The 23,356-nt window shown below is 37.7% G+C and overlaps 1 protein-coding gene across 2 annotated transcripts in view; it reads left to right on the top strand.

Moving 5' to 3' along the window:
* Nucleotides 1-23,356, top strand: part of Hydin (HYDIN axonemal central pair apparatus protein) — a 248,285-nt gene that overhangs the window by 124,997 nt on the left and 99,932 nt on the right. For both annotated transcript variants that reach the window (XM_090357298.1, XM_090357297.1), the window contains 5 exons: nucleotides 7,163-7,401; nucleotides 10,648-10,903; nucleotides 12,660-12,803; nucleotides 16,622-16,765; nucleotides 17,723-18,036. In XM_090357298.1, the coding sequence (XP_090213424.1) occupies nucleotides 7,163-7,401; nucleotides 10,648-10,903; nucleotides 12,660-12,803; nucleotides 16,622-16,765; nucleotides 17,723-18,036 (1,097 nt within the window). The remainder of the gene's footprint in view (nucleotides 1-7,162; nucleotides 7,402-10,647; nucleotides 10,904-12,659; nucleotides 12,804-16,621; nucleotides 16,766-17,722; nucleotides 18,037-23,356) is intronic.

Here is a 23,356-nt window from a genome sequence, read left to right as displayed (position 1 = left end):
ACAAAGAAGTGATCGTCTGCTGAGATAATAGTATAAACCCACAGAAATCTCTCACTCTGCAGGTTGCTTCATGTTGTTATTTGCTTTCTCTCTTCCATCAGAGGAAATTCTTGAAGATTACAATTTGCAAATGAGTTGGTTTTTAAAATATACAGAATTATTTTCTTCAAGTTTCATACTTATTACCACTACGAAATAGTAGGTCTGCCTAAGGAAATTCACACTCTCCATTATTATTGATGTGACATCTGCAAACAATAGCTCCCACTTCTGCCTTTTCAATCAAATATTAAATACACAATAAGGAAACTAATAAATGCTCTGACCTTGGAAGGTGAACACTGCCAAAGAACTGTGCTCTTGCCCTACTGTCAAACATAAAGCTAACTTTATGTATGTGAGAGCTTAGCATTAATCACCAATGGGAATGGAACTCTAAATTGCAAATGATCCCAAATTTTCCATCTTTCATACAGCCTTATGCACTGTTGTTCACACTCCTGCCTTCCATGCATGTCGTTTATGGGCTGCTGAAATGACTGGCTCTCACCCCAATTTCAGATAAAGAACAGGCAGCTATTATTAAAGTTTTGATAGAATACTCCTTTTTATCATCTTTGAAACAAATATACAGAACTTTGTATAATTTTTCTCTTGCTTGGTAGCAAATTGACACCAATTTGGGAGCTTAAAACAAAACTCCTAACTGGGTACTGGTGGTTTACGCCTATAATCCTATCTACTCAGGAAACTGAGATCTGAGGCTCCTGGTTCAAAGCCAACCAAGCAGAAAATCTGTGAAACTCTAATTTCCAATTAACAAGCAAAAAGTCAAGTGGAGCTGTGGCTCTAGTTGTTATGGGAAAAGCCACGTGAGCACATGTGTGTGTACTGGCAGACACACACACACACACACACACACACACACACACACACACAATTCCTATGCACATGTGACAATCATAATGAAACCCTCTATTTTGTATAATTAATATACACTGAAAAATGGAACATATGATTAAATGATTTCATTATCTTTTAAATAGAGAAAACAGTGCTAATTTATTATCTGCTTCCATGGGTTGAAAGTCCAGGCATGGCCTGGCTGGGTCTTCTTCTTTGGGTCCCAAAAAAATATGTTAGCTGAGCTATGTATTTTGCAGGAGATTTGATTGGAAATAAATCCACTACCAGGCCCTTTAGATTGCTTGCAGTTGAATGATGGAGATTTCCTTTTTTTTGTTTGGTTATCAGCAGGAGCTGCTCTCCACTGCTACTAGTTCCCTACAGTGTTGTCCGACCTATATCTAATGCTGAACATCTGGAAATTGACAGAAAGGGATCAAACTCACATCCTTTTTCCTCCAGAGTCCTCCTTCCTAACCAGTGTCCATATTCTATTAACTGTTTTGAAAAGGTTACAAAGCATTCTCTGTGGATATGATAATTATTGCTCATCCATGTGTTCTTTAACCTAATTTGCTTTCTGATCACAGAAAAAGGTCATACAGACTAACTCCTCCCTAAAAACAAAGAAAACATCTTAAAAGTCAAATATCAAAGAAATTCAAGGATGTCAGAGTAGTTTATAGCCTCACTTTTAGTAAGGATGTCCCAGAACTGTAGCATCTGGCATTTTAATGTGCCTTGATTTTGGGTTCTATAATGTAGTTTGCTGTCTGTTTCTATGCCAAGCATTGATTAATAAGCTTCATCAAAAAGAAAACGCTCCAATTTTTCAGCCCAGGAAAGCAACTTCATGTCTTGTTTCCAAGCAGCTAACCTGTGTCAGCAAGAATGAAAATAGAAATGGTACACAACCTTTGAAAACTAATGTCCCCTGGCTTGAAATAGCATTTATGCTGGTGACTTCCTCACTTTCTTGAGGATAGAGGACTGACCTGTGCTACTGACTAGTGGAAGAAAACAATGGCTGGAATGATTTAAAAAAAAGACATTGCCAATACCCTCTCTGAAAGGCATCTTGCTTTTTGATAAAAAGAAAGAAAAGAATGACATTGATTTATGTCTTAATTGTAAGGTCTGTTTCAAAATGCACAAAACTATATAGAATGTTCTAAAGCCACAGATTTAGGGAAAAGGCCAACAAAGTGAAGTATTTCTTCCTAGAACAGATAGATATGAACTCTAGGCCCAAAATTGCTAGAGGAATTGATATGCCAAGTTGCTTGCTCACTTAACCTCTTTGCCTTCCAAAATGTGAAATTTGGGAGAGTTGTGATTGGGAGAATGCCTGAGGAAAATGTGGCAGTAGAATGAACCAGTGAGTTGGTTTTGACAGGAATAGGTAGCAGCTCAGCATAGTGGTTATTTTTCACTCTGTACCCATAGATAGAGTATACTTCCCAGATTCCTCGGAAGTTATATATGGTGGCATAACTGAGTTCTAGCCAGTGGAAGTGGACAGAAGTACTATGCTCCACTTTACAGGCTTGCTTCATAAAATGCTACCAAGAGCTATTTAGTTTAGTGACTAACAATGTGTCCATGTCTAATGTCTGTAGAAGTCTCAACTTTGTCTGAAATAATTTTATCTAAAGTTATTAAATTCATTAGGATCTGTTTAGTGGAAGTTGTTCAATGATTGAATAGAATAAAAGCCCATCCTAATTTTTGTCACCATTGGAATTCATGTGATCTAGAAATAAGCTTCTGTTGTATGTTAAGCCATTGAATGTCAGAGGGTCTTTACATTATAGGAGCTACTATTGCCTTATCTTAAATAGCTGCCTAGATTCTGAAGACTACAAACAAGAAAGATGATAGTTGGAAGAAAGGAGAAAGTCCAGTCATTCAAGCATGAAAAATCTATTTCCATGTATTGCTTTGATTATGTAGGTCAACCTGAATATGGTAAATCAAGGACTTCTATCTAATATAATAAGAACTCTAAATGAAATGAAATTACCTTGATCCATTTTAAAATATCTGTCGAAAATTAGATTTGCATTTATAGCACTTTTTGAACTCTATTTTGTATCATCTTCTATGATTAATATGTTATAGAATTTTAGTATTTTCACTTTGGATTTCAAATTGGATGAACTAGAATTTATTTCTTTGACTCTAAATATAAGCACAATATTATAGCATTTGATTTTTATAGTTTCTCTTGCCAATAATAATCTATATTCATGAAGATAAAATTTAAGAGGACTATTATCTTTTACTAATATACTAATACAAAATTATGAACAAATGTACATTAATGTTCTAAAAAGACAGAGACTTTGCTTACTGTTTTCTCAATAATCTAATCCTCTGCCAGGACTAAGTAACAATGAGTAGAGAAGTCTTAGAGAAATTTTGGGGAAACAGATTGAGTCATACAAGATTTAATATGTTTTCTACATGTGTCCTTCAAATACAATTATCATAAAAATATTTCTATCCAGGTCCTCGTTTATCTAGAATACTATTTAATGCTTAATTGTTTTTCTCTATTTCTGTGTCTCTAGGGATGCTACACATTCAAAGAGCATGCACAATAATAAGACTTTTGACTTAAAGTTTAACCTACAATTTCCATTAATACCAAAATTAAAATAAAATTTCCTCCTATCATTATCTACATCCTCATTGTATGCAACAAATTGTTCTCCTGTGCTTTATTTAATTCCTTTAAATTTTGAAATACAATTTACTTATTTCCCATGTATACTTTTAGACTAGGAGGAAATATAGCTAGCTCTCTGGTCTGTCTAACAGGATTTGTTTTCAGTTGCAAATTGGAAAATTGGCATTTTGGTTTAAATATTAGATTTTCCTTATGTAAGAGCCAGTTCCTAAAAGGGTGACTATTGGGCCCTAGTGACAAAATCTAGTTTCTGAATCTGTACTAGAGCCAGCTCTGGGTTTGAGTGATGTTCCAAGACACTGGAATGTCCCTGTGAGATTCTGCCAGGCCTCAGTTTCCAACTCTTGCCTGTGGTATGCAATGGACATTCTTCCCATTTACAAAGTTTTTCAGCACAACTCATGGCCTCCATTAAACCTGAGTTGTTACAATGCTACATTTTATGTTTCTCCCTTTCTTCTTTTTTCTAGAAGCTAAATGATAGAAGGATAATTTTAGACTGGAACGCCTTCTGAAATTGAGCTCAGGTAGTGAATTTTACATTCGTTTTTTGTTTTGTTGTGGATCATGGGGCTTGAAGTTGGTCTGGGGTGCTGTCCCAGAGCTCTGCAGCTCAAGGCTACAGTCCTACTCCACTTCCCATTTTCTAGAGGTTCATTGCAGATAAAGAGTCTCAGGTCCTTTTGTGCCCAGGCTGGCTTTGAACCTTGATCCTCAGATCTCAGCCTGTAGTTAGGATTACAGGCGTGAGCCACCGCACCCCAGCAAGTCTTTTTTTTTTCTTTTTGCCAGTCCTAGGGCTTGAACTCAGGGCCTGAGCACTGTCCTTGGGCTTTCTCAAGGCTAGTGGTCTGCCACGTGAGCCACAACACCACTTCTGGCTTTTTCTGTGTATGTGGTACTGAGGAATCAAACCTGGGTCTTCATGCATGCTAGGCAAGGACTCTACCACTAGGCCAAACTCCCGGCCCTACATTAGTTTTAAAATAAATTGTTTTCTTCCTCAGATGACTTGAATCCTTGTACTCTGAGTTGTACCAGGGAAGATATGTCAGGAAAAAATCAAGTTCTTCTCCAGTGGATTGGGGAGTTTGACTTCTTTTCCTGTCATTATTCTGAAAGTTTCTATTAATCTCCATCTTTTATTAGCCTTTGCTCAGTGCATTATAGAGCATTAAAATGGAATAAAATAGAGGTTTTCATCAACAATATAATATACTTGGGAACATGCACTGTTGTCTAATTTCACATTTAGAGTGAAAAGGAGAATCTCTGTGTTACACTTATCACAAAGAATAGCATCTTGTTCTTTAGATTTCCATGAAGCACTTATACCCCAGCCTTCTTGCATTCTTGTTATTTACCTATTGCTCTTCCTTTATGTATTCATGGCCAAATTCTTTGGGGAAGCAGATATATTTAGGGTATTTCTCATTTTCCAGAACACTTGGACCTCAAGGAAGTTGAATGTGTATTTTCTATATTACTTGAACGTCCTACTGAACAGTTTTCTCATCAAATTTTCAGAGACTAGAGAAACCACTAATAAGTTAAAATAATCCAAATTTTAAATGCTGAAAACCTTATAAAAATAAAAACAAAATAATAAGACCTAAAATTTCAAAATCCCAAATTAAGAATGTAATAAATGTGTTTTAACTTCAATGAAGAGAGAATTCATAAACTTGAAGAAAACTCAGAAGAAAATGAAGCATAGAGAATAAAAGAAAAGAAATGTAGATTAGGAGACAGGGTGTACAGTGTTATCTTTGTATCATTGTGACAAAATAGCGTAGATAAACAAAAGATGGAAATCTTATACCCAAATTGGTATCTCATCCCTTTAATACAAATAAACATGATATAAGTGATTAAACACGATTTTGGAAGATTGTAAGTATAAGAAGGAGGGGAAAAGACAGAGAATTAAGATGACAAAAAGTGCTGGAGATAGGTTTGCAATTTAAAATGTGATGATGAAAGAAAGTGTTAGACATAGGCATTGTTTTGCCAATGACCTTAAGGAAGGTGAGGAGGGAGCACCATGCAGATCTAAGCAGCTCACAGGAATAGATTGGCGGGAGTCCCTTGCAACTCTATGATTCAGTCTTATGTACTTCAAATGGGTTTGGAACTTGAGCTAATTTCATATTGGTTTTTTTATTGTGATTAATAGAAGGGTTACATTATATTCACCAGGTAAAAGGTGCGTAACTTCACAAACATTGATACCCTTTCTCATGACATGGTCCCCATTTCCCTCCCACCATCTCCCCACTTATCTTGATTTCCCCCCTTCCCTGTCCAATTTCAAATATCCAATTAAGCACATATAAAATATATCAGATAACAAGGTGAAATACTGTAACAATATGAGATAACCAAGGGATGGCAAAAGAGATGATCGATACATTAAGGACAACAGTCACTCTTTATATGGCTTTTGTTTCCTTATCCTGGAGGTCCTTACATTTAGTGTCACTCTATTTGGCCTTACGTCTCTAGATTTTGTTCTATTGTAAATCTCTGCTAGTAGAGCCCAAGATTTCTACTGATTATGACAAATGAGGGAGACTATTGGGCCTATGTTCCTTTGAGTCTGGCTTACTTCACTTAATATGATTTTTCTAAGTCTTTCCATTTCCTTACAAATGGGGCGATGTCATTCTTTCTGACAGGAGCATAGAATTCCATTATGTATAAATACCACATCTTGTTGATCCACTCATCAACTGAGGGACATGTGGGTTGGTTCCATATCTTTGCTATGGTAAATAGTGCTGCAATGAACATTGTTGTGCTGGTGGATTTAGTATGCCCTTGTTTCTAGATGATTGGGTAAATGCCAAGTAGTGGAATTGCTGGGTCATAGGGGAGCTCTATGTTTAGTCTTTTGAGGAACTGCCATACTGCTTTCCATAGTGGTTGAACGAGTTTGCACTCCCACCAACAGTGTAGTAGTGATCCCTCCTGGCCACATCCCCTCCAGCATCTGTTGTTATTAGTTTTCTTGATCCTGGCCATTGTAATCGGAGTGAGGTAGAATCTTAGAGTTGTTTTGATTTGCATTTCTTTTTTTCATATTGGTTTTGTTTTTATTAGAAATCAGTACGATTTCCTACATTGTACTCATTAATAAAAGTTGCTCATCTTCACTTTCACCAGAAACTTCACATTTGAAAAAAATGTTTCTTTTAAAATCCCAAATTTCATAAAGAATGTTATCCCTTCTGTTGGCATCTCAGAATTTAGAGGTTAAAACAGATAATTAATATAAGCTTGTTGGAGAACAGGGCTGTTACCAAGGGAAAGAGATGTTAAGAATCTTCACAGAGCATTCAAAAGTAGAATTATAGGTTTGCCCTTCAGGAGCAGATTGCTTTTTCTTAGGAAAAAGAAAAAGGAAAGCCAACAAATACTCAGCTACTTTGATTCTAAAACATAATGTTTGTCTCTGATGTTGAATTCTGTGGTGTCAGCCATATGAAACAGAGAGGGCTTTGACATGCAGAATAAAATGCCTGTTAACTTGTACTCTTGTTAATTTGTAGTCTTGTTTTGCAGGCAAACAAAAAATCTCTGTGGACAGTTGGCCCCCATGAAGGCATGGTTCCCCCAGAAGCTGATACTCCCCTGGAACTGACTGCCAACCTGAATGATATAATAACATTTAAAGACACAGTTGTTGTGGAGATTAAAAATAGCAATACCTACCGGATCCCTGTCCAGGCTTCAGGAATTGGTTCTACCATTGTTTCAGATAAGCCTTTTGCTCCAGAACTTGATTTGGGAGCACATTTTAGGTAAGGGAATATAATGGACCAGTTTTTATAGATTGATGGCATACGTGTTATTTCAGTACAACATCTCTACTTCATAAAAATATTTCCTGTCAAATAGAACTAGCATATTCAGTGCCTCTTCTGTCCTCTCCTCACTTTTTCTTGGTTTCCAGTAGGTCCATCAGCTCAAAAGAAGACATTTCCTAATCATAGATTAGTCACATTCTACAAGCTACATCACCAAACCTGAGAAAAGGGGGTGGACGTGTGCTCTTCTCTCAGGCTTACAATAACTTCTCCATGATGAATTTATCAGCTCAATCATCATTCAATACATTGCTAATATTTCCCCATTAATGTAGAAATGCCAGCCTAAATAGAGTATATCAAGGAATGGAAAAATCCATTGTAAATATATCACATTAAGTACTGAAAAGCCAGTAACTTGTTTTTGCTTCTTACCATAGCATTGAGATGCCTATAATTTGGATTTACCTGATCACTCAGGAAAAGCTACCAAGTATAAATATTTAAATAAGCGATGTTATAGTATAGTTTTGAGCAGAACAATCTAGTGTCGATTTAAATGTCTGAGGTTTGAATGCTGATTGCAGAGAATTTGTCTGGAAATTTATTCCTGGTTCTCTAAGAGATTCATGCAGTTATCAGTTAAATGGTCCTTGTACCTGTGTGCTTTACTATGACTAGACCTCCTGGGGTATTCCTCCTGCCTTCTAAATCAGCTGTCCCTGATTTAGGGCTCATAGATATGACTGATAAGCATCAGTTAAGGTCTGCTATGCTTCCTTCCTCCTGCTCCATCTACAAAACAGAGCTTGTTCACTAAAAATGCCACAAACCAATAGCAAATTAAGAAACAGGATAGATCTGTGTTATTTTAGATAAGAATCAAGTCATATGTTTTAAGCCACATAAATATAAAAATCCTCAGCCAGGCACCAGTGGCTCACATTTGTAATCCCAGGTACTTTGGAGGCTATAATATGAGGATCCCGGTTCAAAGCCAGCTCAGGCAAAAAAGTCCCAGTGTGACTCATCTCCAATTAATCACTCAAAAACCAGAAGTGGTGCTGTGGCTCAAAGTGGAAGAGCATTTAGCCTTGAGCAAAAGAGCTCAGAGATAGTGCCCAGACCCTGAGTGCAAGCCCCACAACTGACAAAAAATAAATAAAAATCCTCCTACAGTATCCATAGGCTCAGACATTTTGTCCTTGCATACCAATGCTTCCTGATGTAATTGTAATCCTTCCTAATTTACAAATAGTACCAAAGGGCCTCCCTGAAAAGCATTTGCCTGGAAGTAGAAGATTAACCGTTTTCTATGAATATATAAACAAAATGTATTTGTTAGGTGCTAGTTTTCCCCTTTGCCTAAATCTTATTGTTTATTTTTATGTTTTTATTGTCAGGGTAATGTATAGAGGGGTTACCATTACTTTATTCAGGTAGTGGGTGCATTACTTCTCGCACATTGTATTCTTTTTTATTTTGACACAAAATCATGATGCTAGCAACAGTCAGAAGAATCGTCACAATCAGGGGTAGGTAAGTGACAGTCCTACTGCCTGTTTCTATGAAGTTTTATTAGTACATGATATGTTTCTGGGTTCTTTTACACAAAGAACTGACTAATTGGGTCTATGGGTATAACTCAAGTGGTAGAGCCCTAGTTTTGCAATCAAAATACCCTAAGTTCAATCACCAATAAGCTCACACCTCAAAAAAAATTGTGACGGGAGCCATATAGCCCTCAAAGACTAAATATTATTATTAATTGCTATTATTATCTTACAGAAGATGCTAAGTAACCTCAAGTCTATATAAATACCCATATACTACCCTTTCTAAATAGAGATTTGCTCGTCTGCTCTCTTAGCTTTCCAGTGCTTCTATATCTTTATAAAATTGAATTCAAAACACTTTCAATCACTATGTTTATAAGATTGTTGAAAGAGTAACTTGAATAAGTAACAGAGGTCCTACCTACTCTATAATAATATGTAGTCATTATTTATCCTAAAAGTTTACCATTAATCATAAAGTTAAACTGCCAGATAAAGATACCCATTGAGCATGTTCTGTAGATACATATTTAGAGAAAAATGGTTTGTCTTACAAGTGGTAAATATTTCTTCTGATTATTTATTTGGTGCTTCAAGGTACTCAGTAAGATGTCATTTTCTAAGCAGCTGCTATAAAATTTCAAAGCATGACATTCAAAATTTAAAATATAGTTCCAAGATTATATGTTTTTCCCTGAAAAAAAAGGTAATCAAATATATATACTGTCTATAAATCTTTTTTTGTCAGTTGTGGGGCTCGAACTTTGGGCCTGTATCACTGAGCTCTTCAGCTCAAGGCTGGAGCCACAGTGCTACTTCTGGTTTTCTAGTGGTAAGTTGGAAATAGGAGTCTCACAGACTTAAGTGCCTGGGCTGGCTTTGAACCTCAGTCCTCGGATCTCAACCTCCTGAGTAGCTAGGATTACAGGCATGAGCCACCACACCCAGCACTTCCAATATCTTATAAATCTCAATTATTTCACAGAGCCAATTAGGAGATTCTGAAGACATATTGATATGATAGAAAATGATAGGAAAGAAGGAAGGAAGGAGGGAAAGAAGGAAGGAAAAGGGGAAGGGAGGGAGGGAGAGAGATGGGGCAGGCTGAATGAAATAGCAATATCTCCAAAACACATCAATCTGAAAGGAATGTCCAGTTTAGATGACATCCTGGCCTGCTTCAGTTCAGTCCTCCTGACTTCTGTTTAGGTTTATTGTGTTATTCTACTTAGCCTGCCATCACAAGATATTTAATTCATGTACAAGAATTTTAGTCAACACAATGTGAACTGTCCTTAGCATTCTCCTTTCTTTTCTCACCTCAAAGATATTTCTCATGACTTAGAGGGCTTCCCACATGAGCTATGCTCATTTGTCTGGTGGTATGCTTTACAGTAGACTAAGAGCAATGGAGTCCACAGCCGCTCAGAGTGGTAGCAAACCTGGATTCATGACTACAAGTCTAGGACACCTAAAGTCAAGCTCACTCCATCACTATAATGGGTCCTAATAGAGTTATAACTTGGTGATCCTTTGGTTTTGATTTTTTTTCTCAAAAAGGTATGTCTTGTTTTGTTGCTTGCTCTTTAAGTACTTTTACAAGAGTAAATAATTCCCAGGGGTAAGGAATAGAATGGAACATCCCTATGTTGGCTCTTCCCAATGTCTTTCTCTTTTTTCCCAGCCTTGATGTCTACTATTATAACTTCAAGTTGACCAACAAAGGACGCCGAGTCCAACAGTTGTTCTGGATGAATGATGATTTCTACCCCCCGGAAAAGCTGAGAAAAAAAGGACAGATGACAAAGGGAAAATCCAAGGGCTTCCAGCAGCCCATGGATCCAGAGACCCCTGTGTTTCAGCTGCATCCTGTTAGGATGGAGCTGTACCCAGGCCAGACAATAAATGTGACAATAGAGGGCTATTCTGCAACTCCCAGGGTAAGAGGACAGCACATCGAGAAGCTATTTCTCTCCCAAGTAAATCCTCTCTGTACTTTATCTATTTTGTAGGAGAGTCCCTTGATATTTATTTGAGAAAAATGTGGTTTCTCAAAGATTACCTACAGCAGGGAGTTACCATGGCAGCATCCATTGCTTTCAAGGTTCAGCTCTGCTCAGTTTTTTTATTTGTATCTGTAGTTTCCATGACCTTAACCTTAAAGGACCATTTAAAGCAGATTCTCATCTCCACAGTCAACAATGACCAGCCAGTCACTGTTTGTTTGGTGAAAATACAGTTTTCAGTCAAAGAAATCTTTCCTTTCAGCAGTTAACAGTATTAATTTAATATTTATTCATAAAAGGGCATTAATTCGATATGTGGGACTGCCTCTTCTGTTTAGATAGATACTTTAACGTCCTGTAATCTTTCCCTTCCCTCCATGACCACAGCAGCATCATACTTAAAAACATCATTGTGTATGCATTAGCGACACAGCGATGTTTATCTTCAGAAGCTCTAAATTTCTGCTCTTGTTTACATTATCACCACACATTCTTCTTAAAACATTTAAGCAAACCATGCCATGTGTTTGTTTATTACCTTCCCTCATAGAGTTTGGAAACTTCCAAAAACCTAAAAGAAAGATTTTTGAAGTCAGTTCAGAGATGCTTCTCTTCTAGAAATCCAGACTTTGTGGTTGAGAAATGGCATTTTATTAGGCTCTTGCTTGAGTTACCAAATTAGGAGATGATACTGAATTTTCTCTTCTTGAAATAGGAAGCAATAGGAAATTTGTCTCCTGGAAGATGAGAAAATTTGTCTATTGCTTAGCATTACTAAGGGCCATGGGTTCCACTTCAGTGCTTTTGTACTATTTTTTCACAGAGCATTTTCAGGTAAAATTCATCTTTGCATCCTCAATGCACACAAAAAGTTCTCTCTCATTATAGAGTTTATAATGAGACAACACTATGCTAGGCACTGTGAATAAAATGATGAAGAGAACATAGTCTCTGATCTGAGGACACTCTGAGCCTGTGAGAAGAGAACATACACAATACACTTATCAAAAGTTGAGCATGTTTTCAAAAGACATTAAATCTGAACTACTGGAAAACTAACCTCAGTTTAAGCTTTATTAAGAACTTCCCCAAATGTACTTCCAAATCATACTATATAGTTGACTTCATTAACATCCCAAACCTGAGCACTCTTTAGTCTCAGCTATTCTTGATATAAATTCTCTTTTTATACTTCCTACTTTTTAAAGCCTTAGCTTTCTTGAATCTAAAGAAATATTCGTTTCTAATGCATGATTTTAACTATGTAATGATGAAGGAAAAAATTGATCCACCCACAATTCCCAACTAATAGGATAAAAGGTTATATAGCCACCATTAAACTGTGAGCCTCATGAAGAATTTTATCTGCCTTGTTCATAATGGTTTTATGTACCCAAACCCTAATACATTCCCTGCTGTATAATAAATTGCATATAGATGAATGTATGGTTGAATGCAAGTTGATTTTATCCTCTGGGATAGTCAGAAATAAGCTGAATTCATCTAAACTGTATTTAACCAACCAGAACAAAACTGTGTAAACAATCCCTGAAGTATACCATTCAGGGTAATGTATTTGTTCCTCATGTCCTCAGGCAGATATTTTGGAATCAGTTTGCCTTTGGTGGGTCATTAAGTTTTCTGATATATGGTGGTTCTAAAGATTGGTTCTGATGTGTGTTGTATGCAGAAAGTTAAAGAAAAGTTGGTGTGCCATGCCATCATCGGAGCCCAGAAGGGAAAGAGCTTGGTGATGTCAGTGAATATCATATGTGAGTTTATAGCACCTTTAATCCAGCTCTCCAGCAAGCAGCTCATATATCGACTAGAGAAGGTCAGTAGGACTGTGTTCTGGCAAGTGGGATGCTCTTATCAGAGATGACCATATTCACACTTTCATTTGGGAAGTTAAATTAGTTGATATCCCATTACACCCACTACCTATCCTATTTTTTCTACATTTCAGAGGCTAATGTAAATTAATCTAAGGATTCTGAATGTAAACACAGAATCATTTGAAGTGGAAGTTCTTATTCTATTGCCCCTTGATGTATAAGGCCACAGGGAAGGAACATTCCAGCAAAGAAATTATGTGTTAGTCATAACACATCTTCTAGAAGCATCAACAGTAGATAAAGAATTAGAATAAAATTATAAATAGTTATAATAATAAGTAAGAATGGCTTCCTCTTGGTGGTTAGAATTACTAGTTATTGAGTCATGTTCATGACATGTATTTCCCCAGCTACCCTTCACAAAACTTCTACAATGTTAGATTTTGTTATTCATGTGATACATTGATGTAGGAGTTAAGCTAGGTAGATCACCTAACACTGCTAGAGAATAATTTGCTAAACCTGTTTTATTTGTACTTTATAAGCTAGGACAGCTTATGTCCATAGTTTGCATGGCCATTAAGGCCAAGCTCTAAATAGAAAAGTAGGATTTAAGGGAGAGGGTACCCATTTCCTTGGCTAAGTAAGATAAAGATGGTGAAGAAAGGAAACATTACAGTAGAAGTTGATTCTGTACCTAGAATCATTGTGTGCCAATCAAAACAGGCATGAGCTTGGTACTGGCACAAGAACAGACCTGAGGACCAATGGAATAGAACTGAAGACCCAGAAATCAATCACAGACCTATGGCCACCTAATCTTCAATAAGGGATCCAAAAAAAATAAGATGGAAGGAAGACAGCCTCTTCAACAAATGGTGCTGGCAGAATTGGTTAAGCACCTGTAGAAAACTAATGTTATATGTCACCCTGCGCCAGAATTAATTCCAAATGGATCAAAGACCTTGAGATAAAAGCAGATACCCTGAAAACTTCATAGGAAAGGATAGGAGATAAACTAGGATTCATTGGCACAGGTCAAAGCTTTCTTAATAAAGATCCAGAAACATAACAAATTAAAGTTTGGACAAATAGGACTACATTAAACTGTAGAGCTAATGTATGGCAAAGGACATAGCCAGCAAATTAAGTAGAAAGCCCACCGAGTTGGGTAGGGAAGGGGGGAAAACAAGATGAGGGGTGGAGGTGGGGGGGAGGGAAATAGGGACCAAGACATGTGAAAGGGTATCAATGTATGGGAATTAATGCACCATCTATCAGGGAAATATCATGTAACCCTTCTATTAATTACAATAAAAAATATATGGAAAAAAAGAAAGCCCACAGAGTGGGAGAAGATTTTGTCTAGCCATATAACTGATATGGTATCATATTCTTTTGGAATACAGCTATTTAATGAATATTTCTTGAATAGCTATCCTGTATAAGACATGGTAATGTACATTGAATATACAGCTTATTTTCTTATTACTTTCTATACCCATAGACACACATAAATATATGTGGGTTTTGTTACTGTTTAATTACTGGTGCCTTTTGGCATAGGGAAGGTAGCATGTTTTTGCTTAAATGTCTGCTGTTGAAGTTAATTATTAGATTAAAATCTGCAAGTATTCTGAATATGGCAACAACTTCACACTGTATCACAAAATGAATTGAGTCACAAGTACCTGCTATTAGTATTTACCCTCCTTCTCCAAAAATACCCAAAATTTGAAGTCTATCCTATTGCTATATTTTTTTTCAGTGTTCATTTTCTTTATTTTCCAGTCGTGGGCCTTGAACTCAGGGCCTAGGCACTATCCTTGGGCTTTCTCAAGGCTAGAGCTCTACCACTTGAGCCACAGAACCATTTCTGGCTTTTTTTTCTATGTATGTGGTACCTAGGAATCGAACCAAGGTCCTTGTGCATGCTAGACAAGCACTCTACCACTAGGCTAAACTCCCAGCCCAGTGTTCATTTTCTACTCACATTTAATTCATATCAGGGATGATGAAGAAAATCAAGTTCATTATCAGGCAAGTGTGAGAGACTGTTAGGTCTCAGTGCTCAGATTTATTAATTGCCTAATATCAGTTATCCATTCTCCTGCCTTGTGATCAGCTCAAGTCTATGTTTCTGAGTTGATACATTAGATTAGAATGTAATGATAAGAATCCTGCCTATAGAACATATTTTTCTATAACTCTTCCCTCAGATTTGATCTACTTTATTATGATTATAATGTGCATAAGCCACAGAGATGAAATTGCATCTCTGTGGGATTGAAAAGATCAACTGAAACTTTCAGCCTGCTTACTTCATGAAGTCCCAGGAGCAGTATCTGTCTGCTAATATTTGGGGAGACAAACAGCCTAGAAAGAAGGGGTCATTTTAAAATAGATCAGCTTCTCTGGCCTTCAGCTCCTTCTCATCACTAACCTTTGAACGGCCCCTTGCCAAAACCAACCAAGTGTGGCTTCTACACTTCAAAGCCATCTGCAGTGACACAGCAGCCTTCAGGGAAGGTCACTGGGTGTACCATTCTCCATGCAGCCTTTTACTTAGTAGGCTCAAATGTACTGTTCCATCACTCCCTAGACTAGGGACTGCAACCTGCAAATGATAAGGCAGTTAGTATCTGTGTTGCTACACTAGAGAGAGGGCAATAAAAGCTGGCATCGTGTAGCAAATGACAGACCAAATCCCTGAAATAGCCACTGGTTCCACAACTGAGTCAGAAAGTTTAAGCCAACAGATGCTGGTCATTTGGGTTCACCCAGGATTAAGGATCTAGCAATCAGAATGGATGGAAAACTATGCCAGACGTACCAGCTGAAAAATGAAGATCAACAACAGGAAGCTCTTGCTTCCTGAGGAAAAGCAAACAAAGACGATGGTTAGCCTAGCACAAGCAGGCTACAATACGTTAGGAAAGCCCAAGACGGATGGGAGGGATTGGTTTTCCCTTAAAGGCTAACTACTGAACCTTCTAATAACCTCCAGCTGATACTAAAACTTCCCCTTTGCAGAGCATACAAGAAATAATGTGAGCCCTGAGATGAGAATGAGAAAAAATCCAGATTTACCAGATGCTTCTGGCTCAAGATCTATTTCAGTTGTCTCCTCCAGTTGAAAAATAAAATCTGATATGTCTACCAGAATGTCTATATCCCTCTGTTACTGGCATCAAGAAATTTATAGGAAATAGATATGAGCATTCATACATTGGCTATTCTAAGCATGTTTGCAAATGACATTTTAAGCAGAGAATAACTATCATAAGGGGAAATGTTTATCTTGTAGAGTGATACCTAGATTCTTTCACAAGAATCACCAATTACTAGTGTTTTATGACAGTATTGAAACTTCTATCATAACAGTCCTATCCAGAAGCATGGATTGGGTAGGTTTTCAAAAAGGCAACAAGGTATTCAGAAATCTAGGCCAGGCTGTTCATGTCTGTAATCCCAAAAGTGCAGAAGGTGTAGATGAGAGAACTGTAATCTAAGGCTGACCAGACCAAAAATTATGAGACAATATGTTAAAAAAAATAACACTGGGCTTGAAGTTATGGCCCAAGTAGTAGAACTCCCCAGCCTAGCAAGCACACACCTTGAGTCTAAAACCCCAGTATATCCAAAAAGGAAAAATAAAAGACTCTTTAGTAAACAATCTTTGTCTGGATTATATAGGTTCACCTTTAGTAACCCATCATACAAAATTCCAGGTGCTCTATCTAAATCTCTTCTAAGGAGATAATGTGAAACTTCTGTTACACATTTACTAGTGATAACTTGACTTTTTTTCCCACAGAAACCAAATAGTATCCTGGAACCTAGTTATCAGCCCTTGGCTATAAAGAATATTTCCACCTTGCCTGTGAACATGTTCCTCTCAACACCTGGACCCTTTTTTATATGTGAGACTGATAAATCCTTGCTTCCCATAGTTCCTAAGGTAAGTTGACAGAGAACTAGATATGTTAAATGGAAGAAAATAACCTAACAACAATAATAATAATATAATAATAAGCTGCCCAAATAGCATCCAGGATCTAGGAAAGCAACAGGAAAGATTATGGCAGGTTAAACATGAATAATCAATGCATTCCAGTATCTGTCAGTAGGAACACTCATTAATGGTGTGAAAATGTATAGCTACCTCTTCTGTCCTTTTTCTCCAGCCTATTTTGACAAAGCCAATCAGTAGAAAGAAGTGAATCCTATAAGCATGACTGAAGAGTTTTTAGTTCTTCTGCTTCCAATTCAGCCAAAACTTCATACTCAAGGAAATAGCCCAGCCCAGGCTCATAGCTAGGAAGCCCATCTCAGAATACTGAGAAATCTGAACCAAGCTAAGAGAGAAAGCTAAGGGTTCACCCCGGCTGCTCTGGGGAAGAAAGCAGCATTATTTAAATAGTTCTACATGAACATTCCCATGATCCTTTGCTGAGCAAGAGGATATAAGTGAGAAAAGTAGCCCTGTGGCAAGTGGGTGTATATAGAACAAAGGATTTATAAAATACCCATTGCTTTATAACAATCTACTCTCAAGGTAACTAATATAGTCCCATAATCAAAGCAACTAATCTAGTCTCATAAGAGTAAGAATTCATTCCTTTGAAAAAAATTAATCCATTCATAGGGCCCCACACCTATGAACTGAACATTAACCTGAGATCTGACCTCCCCCCAACACCTCTGTAATAACTATCAAATGTCAGCATAGGTTTTGGAAGAGATAAGCCACATCAAACTATAGTACTATGCAAAAATGCATGTATGTGTATTTCAGCCAATGTGTCTAAATAAATGTATGTGTGTACCTGTGTGTATATTAAAAAAATCATGTATCAATTGGGAATGTAAGCATCATTGTACAAAAGTTGATTATTCTTCATTATCTTATTTGTAGCCTATTAAGTTGGAGATCAATGAAGAAAAAAAACTATTGATCAAGTTTGACCCTTCCTTCAAAAATGACTTAAACAACTGGGTTTCAGAAGAAATTCTGTCAATTAAGTATGTTGAACATCCTCAGGTAGATAGCCTGAAGCTGCGTGGAGAAGTGTTTTACCCCAACCTCATCTTTGAAATGACAGAAGTGGATTTTGGCTGTATCCTGAATGACACGGAGATGACTCGCTCAATTACAATCACCAACTACAGCCCCTTGACTGTGAAGTTCCGCTGGTTCTTCCTTATGGGTGATGAGGAGAATCAAATAAGGTACATGGACACAGAAAGCATTGTTCATATATTTTCCCATGAAGCTTTGCCCTGGGCTTTCGTATATTCTGCATGCTGTTTTTCTTTCATAAGTATTTTTTGTTCTGACAGCTAGTTACTGATAAAAGTGTTCTACTTCTTGAGCCACCTCTTCACTTCTAGCTTTTTGCTAGTTAATTGGAGATAAGAGTCTCTCAGAATTTTCTGCCGTGGCTAATTTTGAACTGCAGTCCTCAGATTTCAGCCTCCTGAGTAACTAGAATTATAGGCATGAGTGACTGTCACTTGGTAGAACTTACTTTGTTTAACTGAAACTTTATCCCCACTGATTCCTATTTGTCTCTTCTCACCCCAGCAGTCACCTATCATTCTATTCTTTGATTTATGAATTTGACTTTGATTTCTCATGTAAGTAGAATTATTCAGTATCTTTATGTGACTAGCTTATTTCTCTGAGCACAATGTCCTCAAGTTTTACTCATACACCTGTCATCTATTTGTATATCTCTGTGAGAGAAATGTCTATTCACGTCTTGAGCACATTTTATAATTGAATAATGAGTTCTTTGGGTTTTGGTTTTGGAATGTAGGAGTTCTTTATATAACTTTGTGATTGAACCCTTTGCGGATACACTCTTTATAAATGTTTTTGCCCATTCCATAGATTGCCTTTTCACTTTGTATCCTTTGAATGAAGAGTCCTTTGGACTTGGTAATCTCAGTTACTTAATTTTGTTTTGTCACCTGGAGTGTGGTGTGTGTGTGTGTGTGTGTGTGTGTGTGTGTGTGTGTGTGTGTGTGTGTGTGTGTTTATAGCTGAACCTGGTACTTGAATTCAAGGTCTTAGCTCTGTCCCTAAGGCTATTTGTGCTCAAGGCTAATGTTCTACTGCTGAAGCCATAGCACCACTTTGGAATTTTTCTGTGTAGTTTATTGGAGATAAGAGTCTCTCAGACTTTGCTGCCTATGATGGCTGACTTTGAACCACCATGCTCAGATCTCAGCTTCCTAAGTAGCTAGTATTACAAGTCTGAGCCATGAGTGCCCTGCCTGGAATGTATTTTTGTTGTTGTTGTTGTTGTTGTTGTTTTTTAATGCCTCTGGGCCTGTCTTTACACATCATGTCAGTTTTCCCAACACCATTTGCGAAAGAGGCTTTTTTCCCACATATTTTTTTTAAAAACTGTGATGTTTTCTTAATAAGCATTTCAGACTCTTTAAGTCTGCTTAAATAGAATCATACATTGAGTATATGCTCCACTAAGCTTCATGTTGCCTGAATGCATATTTCAGAAGATTTCTGTTCTAGGGTATATGTGACATGTAAGAGCTATAGCGGGTGAGTATTATATTTTCTTCTTCGTTAGTGACCAGGACTTGATGGACGTCTGAGTATTTCCTCACAGGATGTTTTGGCAGTTCCGTGTTTAACATGTGGACCTTGAATAGCCATTCTTAAGTGAAGAGACCTCATATTGTTTCCTTAGTGACTTGTCTGTGCTTCCTGTACATAATTCTCATCTTATATATGACAGCTACCCTTTTCTTTCCTGTGCTTGTTGCCATGGTAACGACAGCTTGCTCTGGATGTCTTCCATAGATGGCTAATGATGACCCAACATAGCATTGAAGCTGGCAGCTAGTCCTGGACCTGAGCATTGGAGCCTGCTCATTAAATGCCATGGACTGTTTGGGTTTGGAATGAAATTCTGTAGATGGTGAACATTTAAAATAATTACGGAAAACTCAGCCAACCTGACCTAATATGCTTCGAATACCAGATTTTGTGAAATTATTCTGATGTAACATAGCTAAATGAGTTTATTCCATCTGGGAGCCAGGACATGCTTTATTTATTCATTTTTTTTAGTTTTGAGAGGCCATTTACATATTTAAAATAATGACATTTTAAATGTATTTGCCCGATACTGAAGATGATACATTTTATTTTTCATTTGCTTCAGCATTTCTTAAACCACTTTTTTCTTTGTTCAGAACTTATTTCTTAGTATTGAGCCTTCATGTTTCTTATACTTCTTTTATTCATTTATCCAATCAGAGTTATTCAAAATACATTTGATGAGTGGCTCTTTTGGACCAGAAGCTCTGTAAGGCATCAGGGGTGTAAATGTGAACAAGACATGATCCCTGCTCTGAGCTAGTGAGGGAAGCGGGCATGGTAACCATGGCAGATTATAAAGGCAGGCTCTGAGGAAGGAGGCAACCATGAGCACTGCAGTTGGAAAAAGCTGCACTGAGGAGTAGTGGGCACATGTTCCAGAGGAGAGGCAGGGAAGTATTCTATTGAACAACAACAGTATGTCCACGTTAGCTAGGACTCATGGCTCATTCGTTGCAGAATTCACAGAAACCTTGGCCTTAAGCAAAAATTGAAAGGAAAGGAAAGCCATTTGTTCCCACAACTCAAAAACTAGCTTCATTCTGGCCTCTGGCCTGGCTTAAAGCTGACTCAAACACCGTGCTCACTCCCATGTGTTCATCTCATTCTCATGTTGGCTTTTCTCTCATAGTCACATTCCAAGGCTCATGGCCTTCCAGATCCTGAACCAGCATGCTCTTTACCCTAGAACTCGCAAGAGATTTACTCTGATCAGACCAACTTAATCACATTTCCTTTGCCTACCCTTAAGCGAGAAGGTAATACACTGACCATGGTCTATCACTTATCCCAAGGCTTCCAGAACTTCTAGACCGCTTAGCCTGCAGAGGATGAGAATGGTATGGATCTCCAAACAAACAAACAAATGACATATGAGAAAATGACAGATTAGTTGCTAGAGAGTAAATGACCTGCACATATCAGTGTCACAGAGAGTAGATAAGCATGGTGAGAATTTGGGCTAGAAAGCAGAATGGGAGATATGTCTGGAGAGTTTTGGCAATGGTATATGGTTCTGGTATTCCTTGATGACATTCAGTGTCCAGCTTCCCAGTATGCCCCTTGCTCACATGAGGTCAGTGAGTACATCCACACTGTCACTTCTGGAGCCTCAGAGCCTAGAACCACCTTTAGCACAGAGGAGGGCCTCAAAAAGTATTCTTCAGTTAACCAATTGTTCTCTCCTGCAATGCTGGAGAAACAGAGAGAGAAAGAAAGAGAGAGAGAGAGAGAAAGATTCTGAGACTTTCATAACTAATGCTTTTCTGTCACCTGCCAAATGGAAAAGCTCAAGCCATAAATGTCAACTAGAATAGACAAAAAATGCTACCTGTCCTCTAGACAGATTCTCTCTAAGCAGACCATCAGAAAAACACAAAAAAAATGGCTAAAGGTCACTTTTACTAGATATGTCAACATTAACCTTTCTTTTTCCAATTAGCATTCTTCTGAGCCTTACAGTTAATAAGAGAATTAAAGGTCTAAAAGAAGGTTGTTTTTCCTGTTATAAGAAGGTATATACATCTGTAGGGTGTGTCCATATGTATACATGTGTGTACAAGTACTGTATGCATATGCCCAAATGAATATGTGAGCTATTCCTACTCACTTAAAGCATTACTCTTGTTTGAAAATATTTTTCCAAACTTGCAGACACATCACATAAAAATAAAGATACAAGTTAAGTTAGACTAACATCCTAAGCAAGTACTCTGAAGGGGGACATGCCTGTCATTGCCTTATAGATACGATGATTCATGTGAGCTCAAATCCATGACAGGATTCTAGATCTGTTGGGTCTATTCCCAACCCATCTCGCCCACACATACACATGTAATGAGGATGCTGTCATGAAGAATAAGGGCCAGGTGTATCTGCTGTCATAACTGTCACTTCAGAGACAACAAGCTTGTCTCATCAGACAGGCTGAGTCTATCTCTTGAGTCTTAACTGAACAGCTTGACAAGGACACAGTACGTCATGGCACCTGTGTAAGACAGGAATGCTAGGAGATGCCTGCACTTGAACCAGCTTTTACTTTTAAGAACCAGCTTTTACTTTTAGAGATCCAGCCCTCAGGGAGCTATGCAACAAGTAGGCTGGGCACATCTCTACCCAGTTTGGGAGCCACACAGCTGAAGTGGTGCTAGAATTCCGAGTGTAAGGGCCAAGTGGTCTCCATGGACCACTTTGGCTTTTCATTTCCAAATCAGCAATGAATAAATCAAATGCAAGGACCTAACGAAGCCATTTCCTGAAGCAAAGGAGCTTGTTGTTCCCACATTGATTTTTCTGTGATGAGTGGCCAGTTTCCAATACTGTGATTAGAAGAGGAGGTAGAAGGTCTGCAGAGAAGAAGATGATTCTGGATACTTTTGTCTGTGTCTTCCTAATCCCTTAATTTCTACTGCTTTGGGAGTGGGGCTTAGTTCTAAGATATGGTATTTTATGGTAGTTGAAGTTCTGGTCTGTGGAGTTGGCTGATTGGAATTCCAGCTCTAGCCTTGTGACCTTGTACTCTGTAAAACGCAGATAACCTAAAAGCTTAAGATTAAATGAAATATATCTATAAAGCATATATATGCTTTATGCATATAAAGCAAGGTATGCTGAGCACTCCCAAGAAGATGACTATTTCCTCTCTCTCCTTCATTCCTTCACAAGTGCTACCCCTGGAATCCCAACTGATTGGAGCTATAGCATCCTTTGATATCAAAAAGATAGACTTAGGGTCTGGGAGTTTGGCCTAGTGGTAAGAGTGCTTGCCTAGCATGCCAAAGACCTGGGTTGAATTCCTCGGCACCCCACATACATAGAAAAAGCCAGAAGTGGTGCTGTGGCTCAAGTGGTAGAGTGCTAGCCTTGAGAAAGCCCAAAGACAGTGCTCAGGCCCTGAGCTCAAGCCATAGGACTGGCAAAAAAAAATAGACTTAGATTCCTTTCCTTCTGACAGAGTATACAAAGTCCCTTCTAATGCCAAGTTGTATTCATCAAAGTCAAAACAAGTCCTGCAGCCAGATAAGCCCAGAACCATGAACAGGAGAGTACTTTGCCCAAGGGTCCAATAAGAAAACAAAACTGTTTAAGGGGCATGTGGTTCTTTATTTTATTTTCCTTCAAAATATGTAGTTTTGTAGTGAGCCCAGTATGCTGTAAGAGTTGAGACCTCTGAGAGGGAAATGGGGACAAAAACATAAGAAGGGGTATCAATGTGTGAGAAGTTCTGCACCACCTATCTAGCGATTGTAGCTGTAACCCCTCTATACATTACCTCGGTAATAAAAAATAAAATGAAAAAAAAGTGTTGGACCTCTGAGTCTGACTCACTATCAGTGCCAGATAGCATAAAATAAAATATAATAATCATAAAATACCATAAAGGCCTATAATATTTGTAAATATCTAATTATGAAATCAGGT

The sequence above is a fragment of the Megascapheus bottae genome, chromosome 24 (assembly GCF_031878675.1).
Source record: "Megascapheus bottae isolate mThoBot1 chromosome 24, mThoBot2.hap1, whole genome shotgun sequence".
Taxonomy (NCBI): Eukaryota; Metazoa; Chordata; class Mammalia; order Rodentia; family Geomyidae; genus Megascapheus; species Megascapheus bottae.
This window is presented reverse-complemented; position numbering and strand designations above follow the sequence as displayed.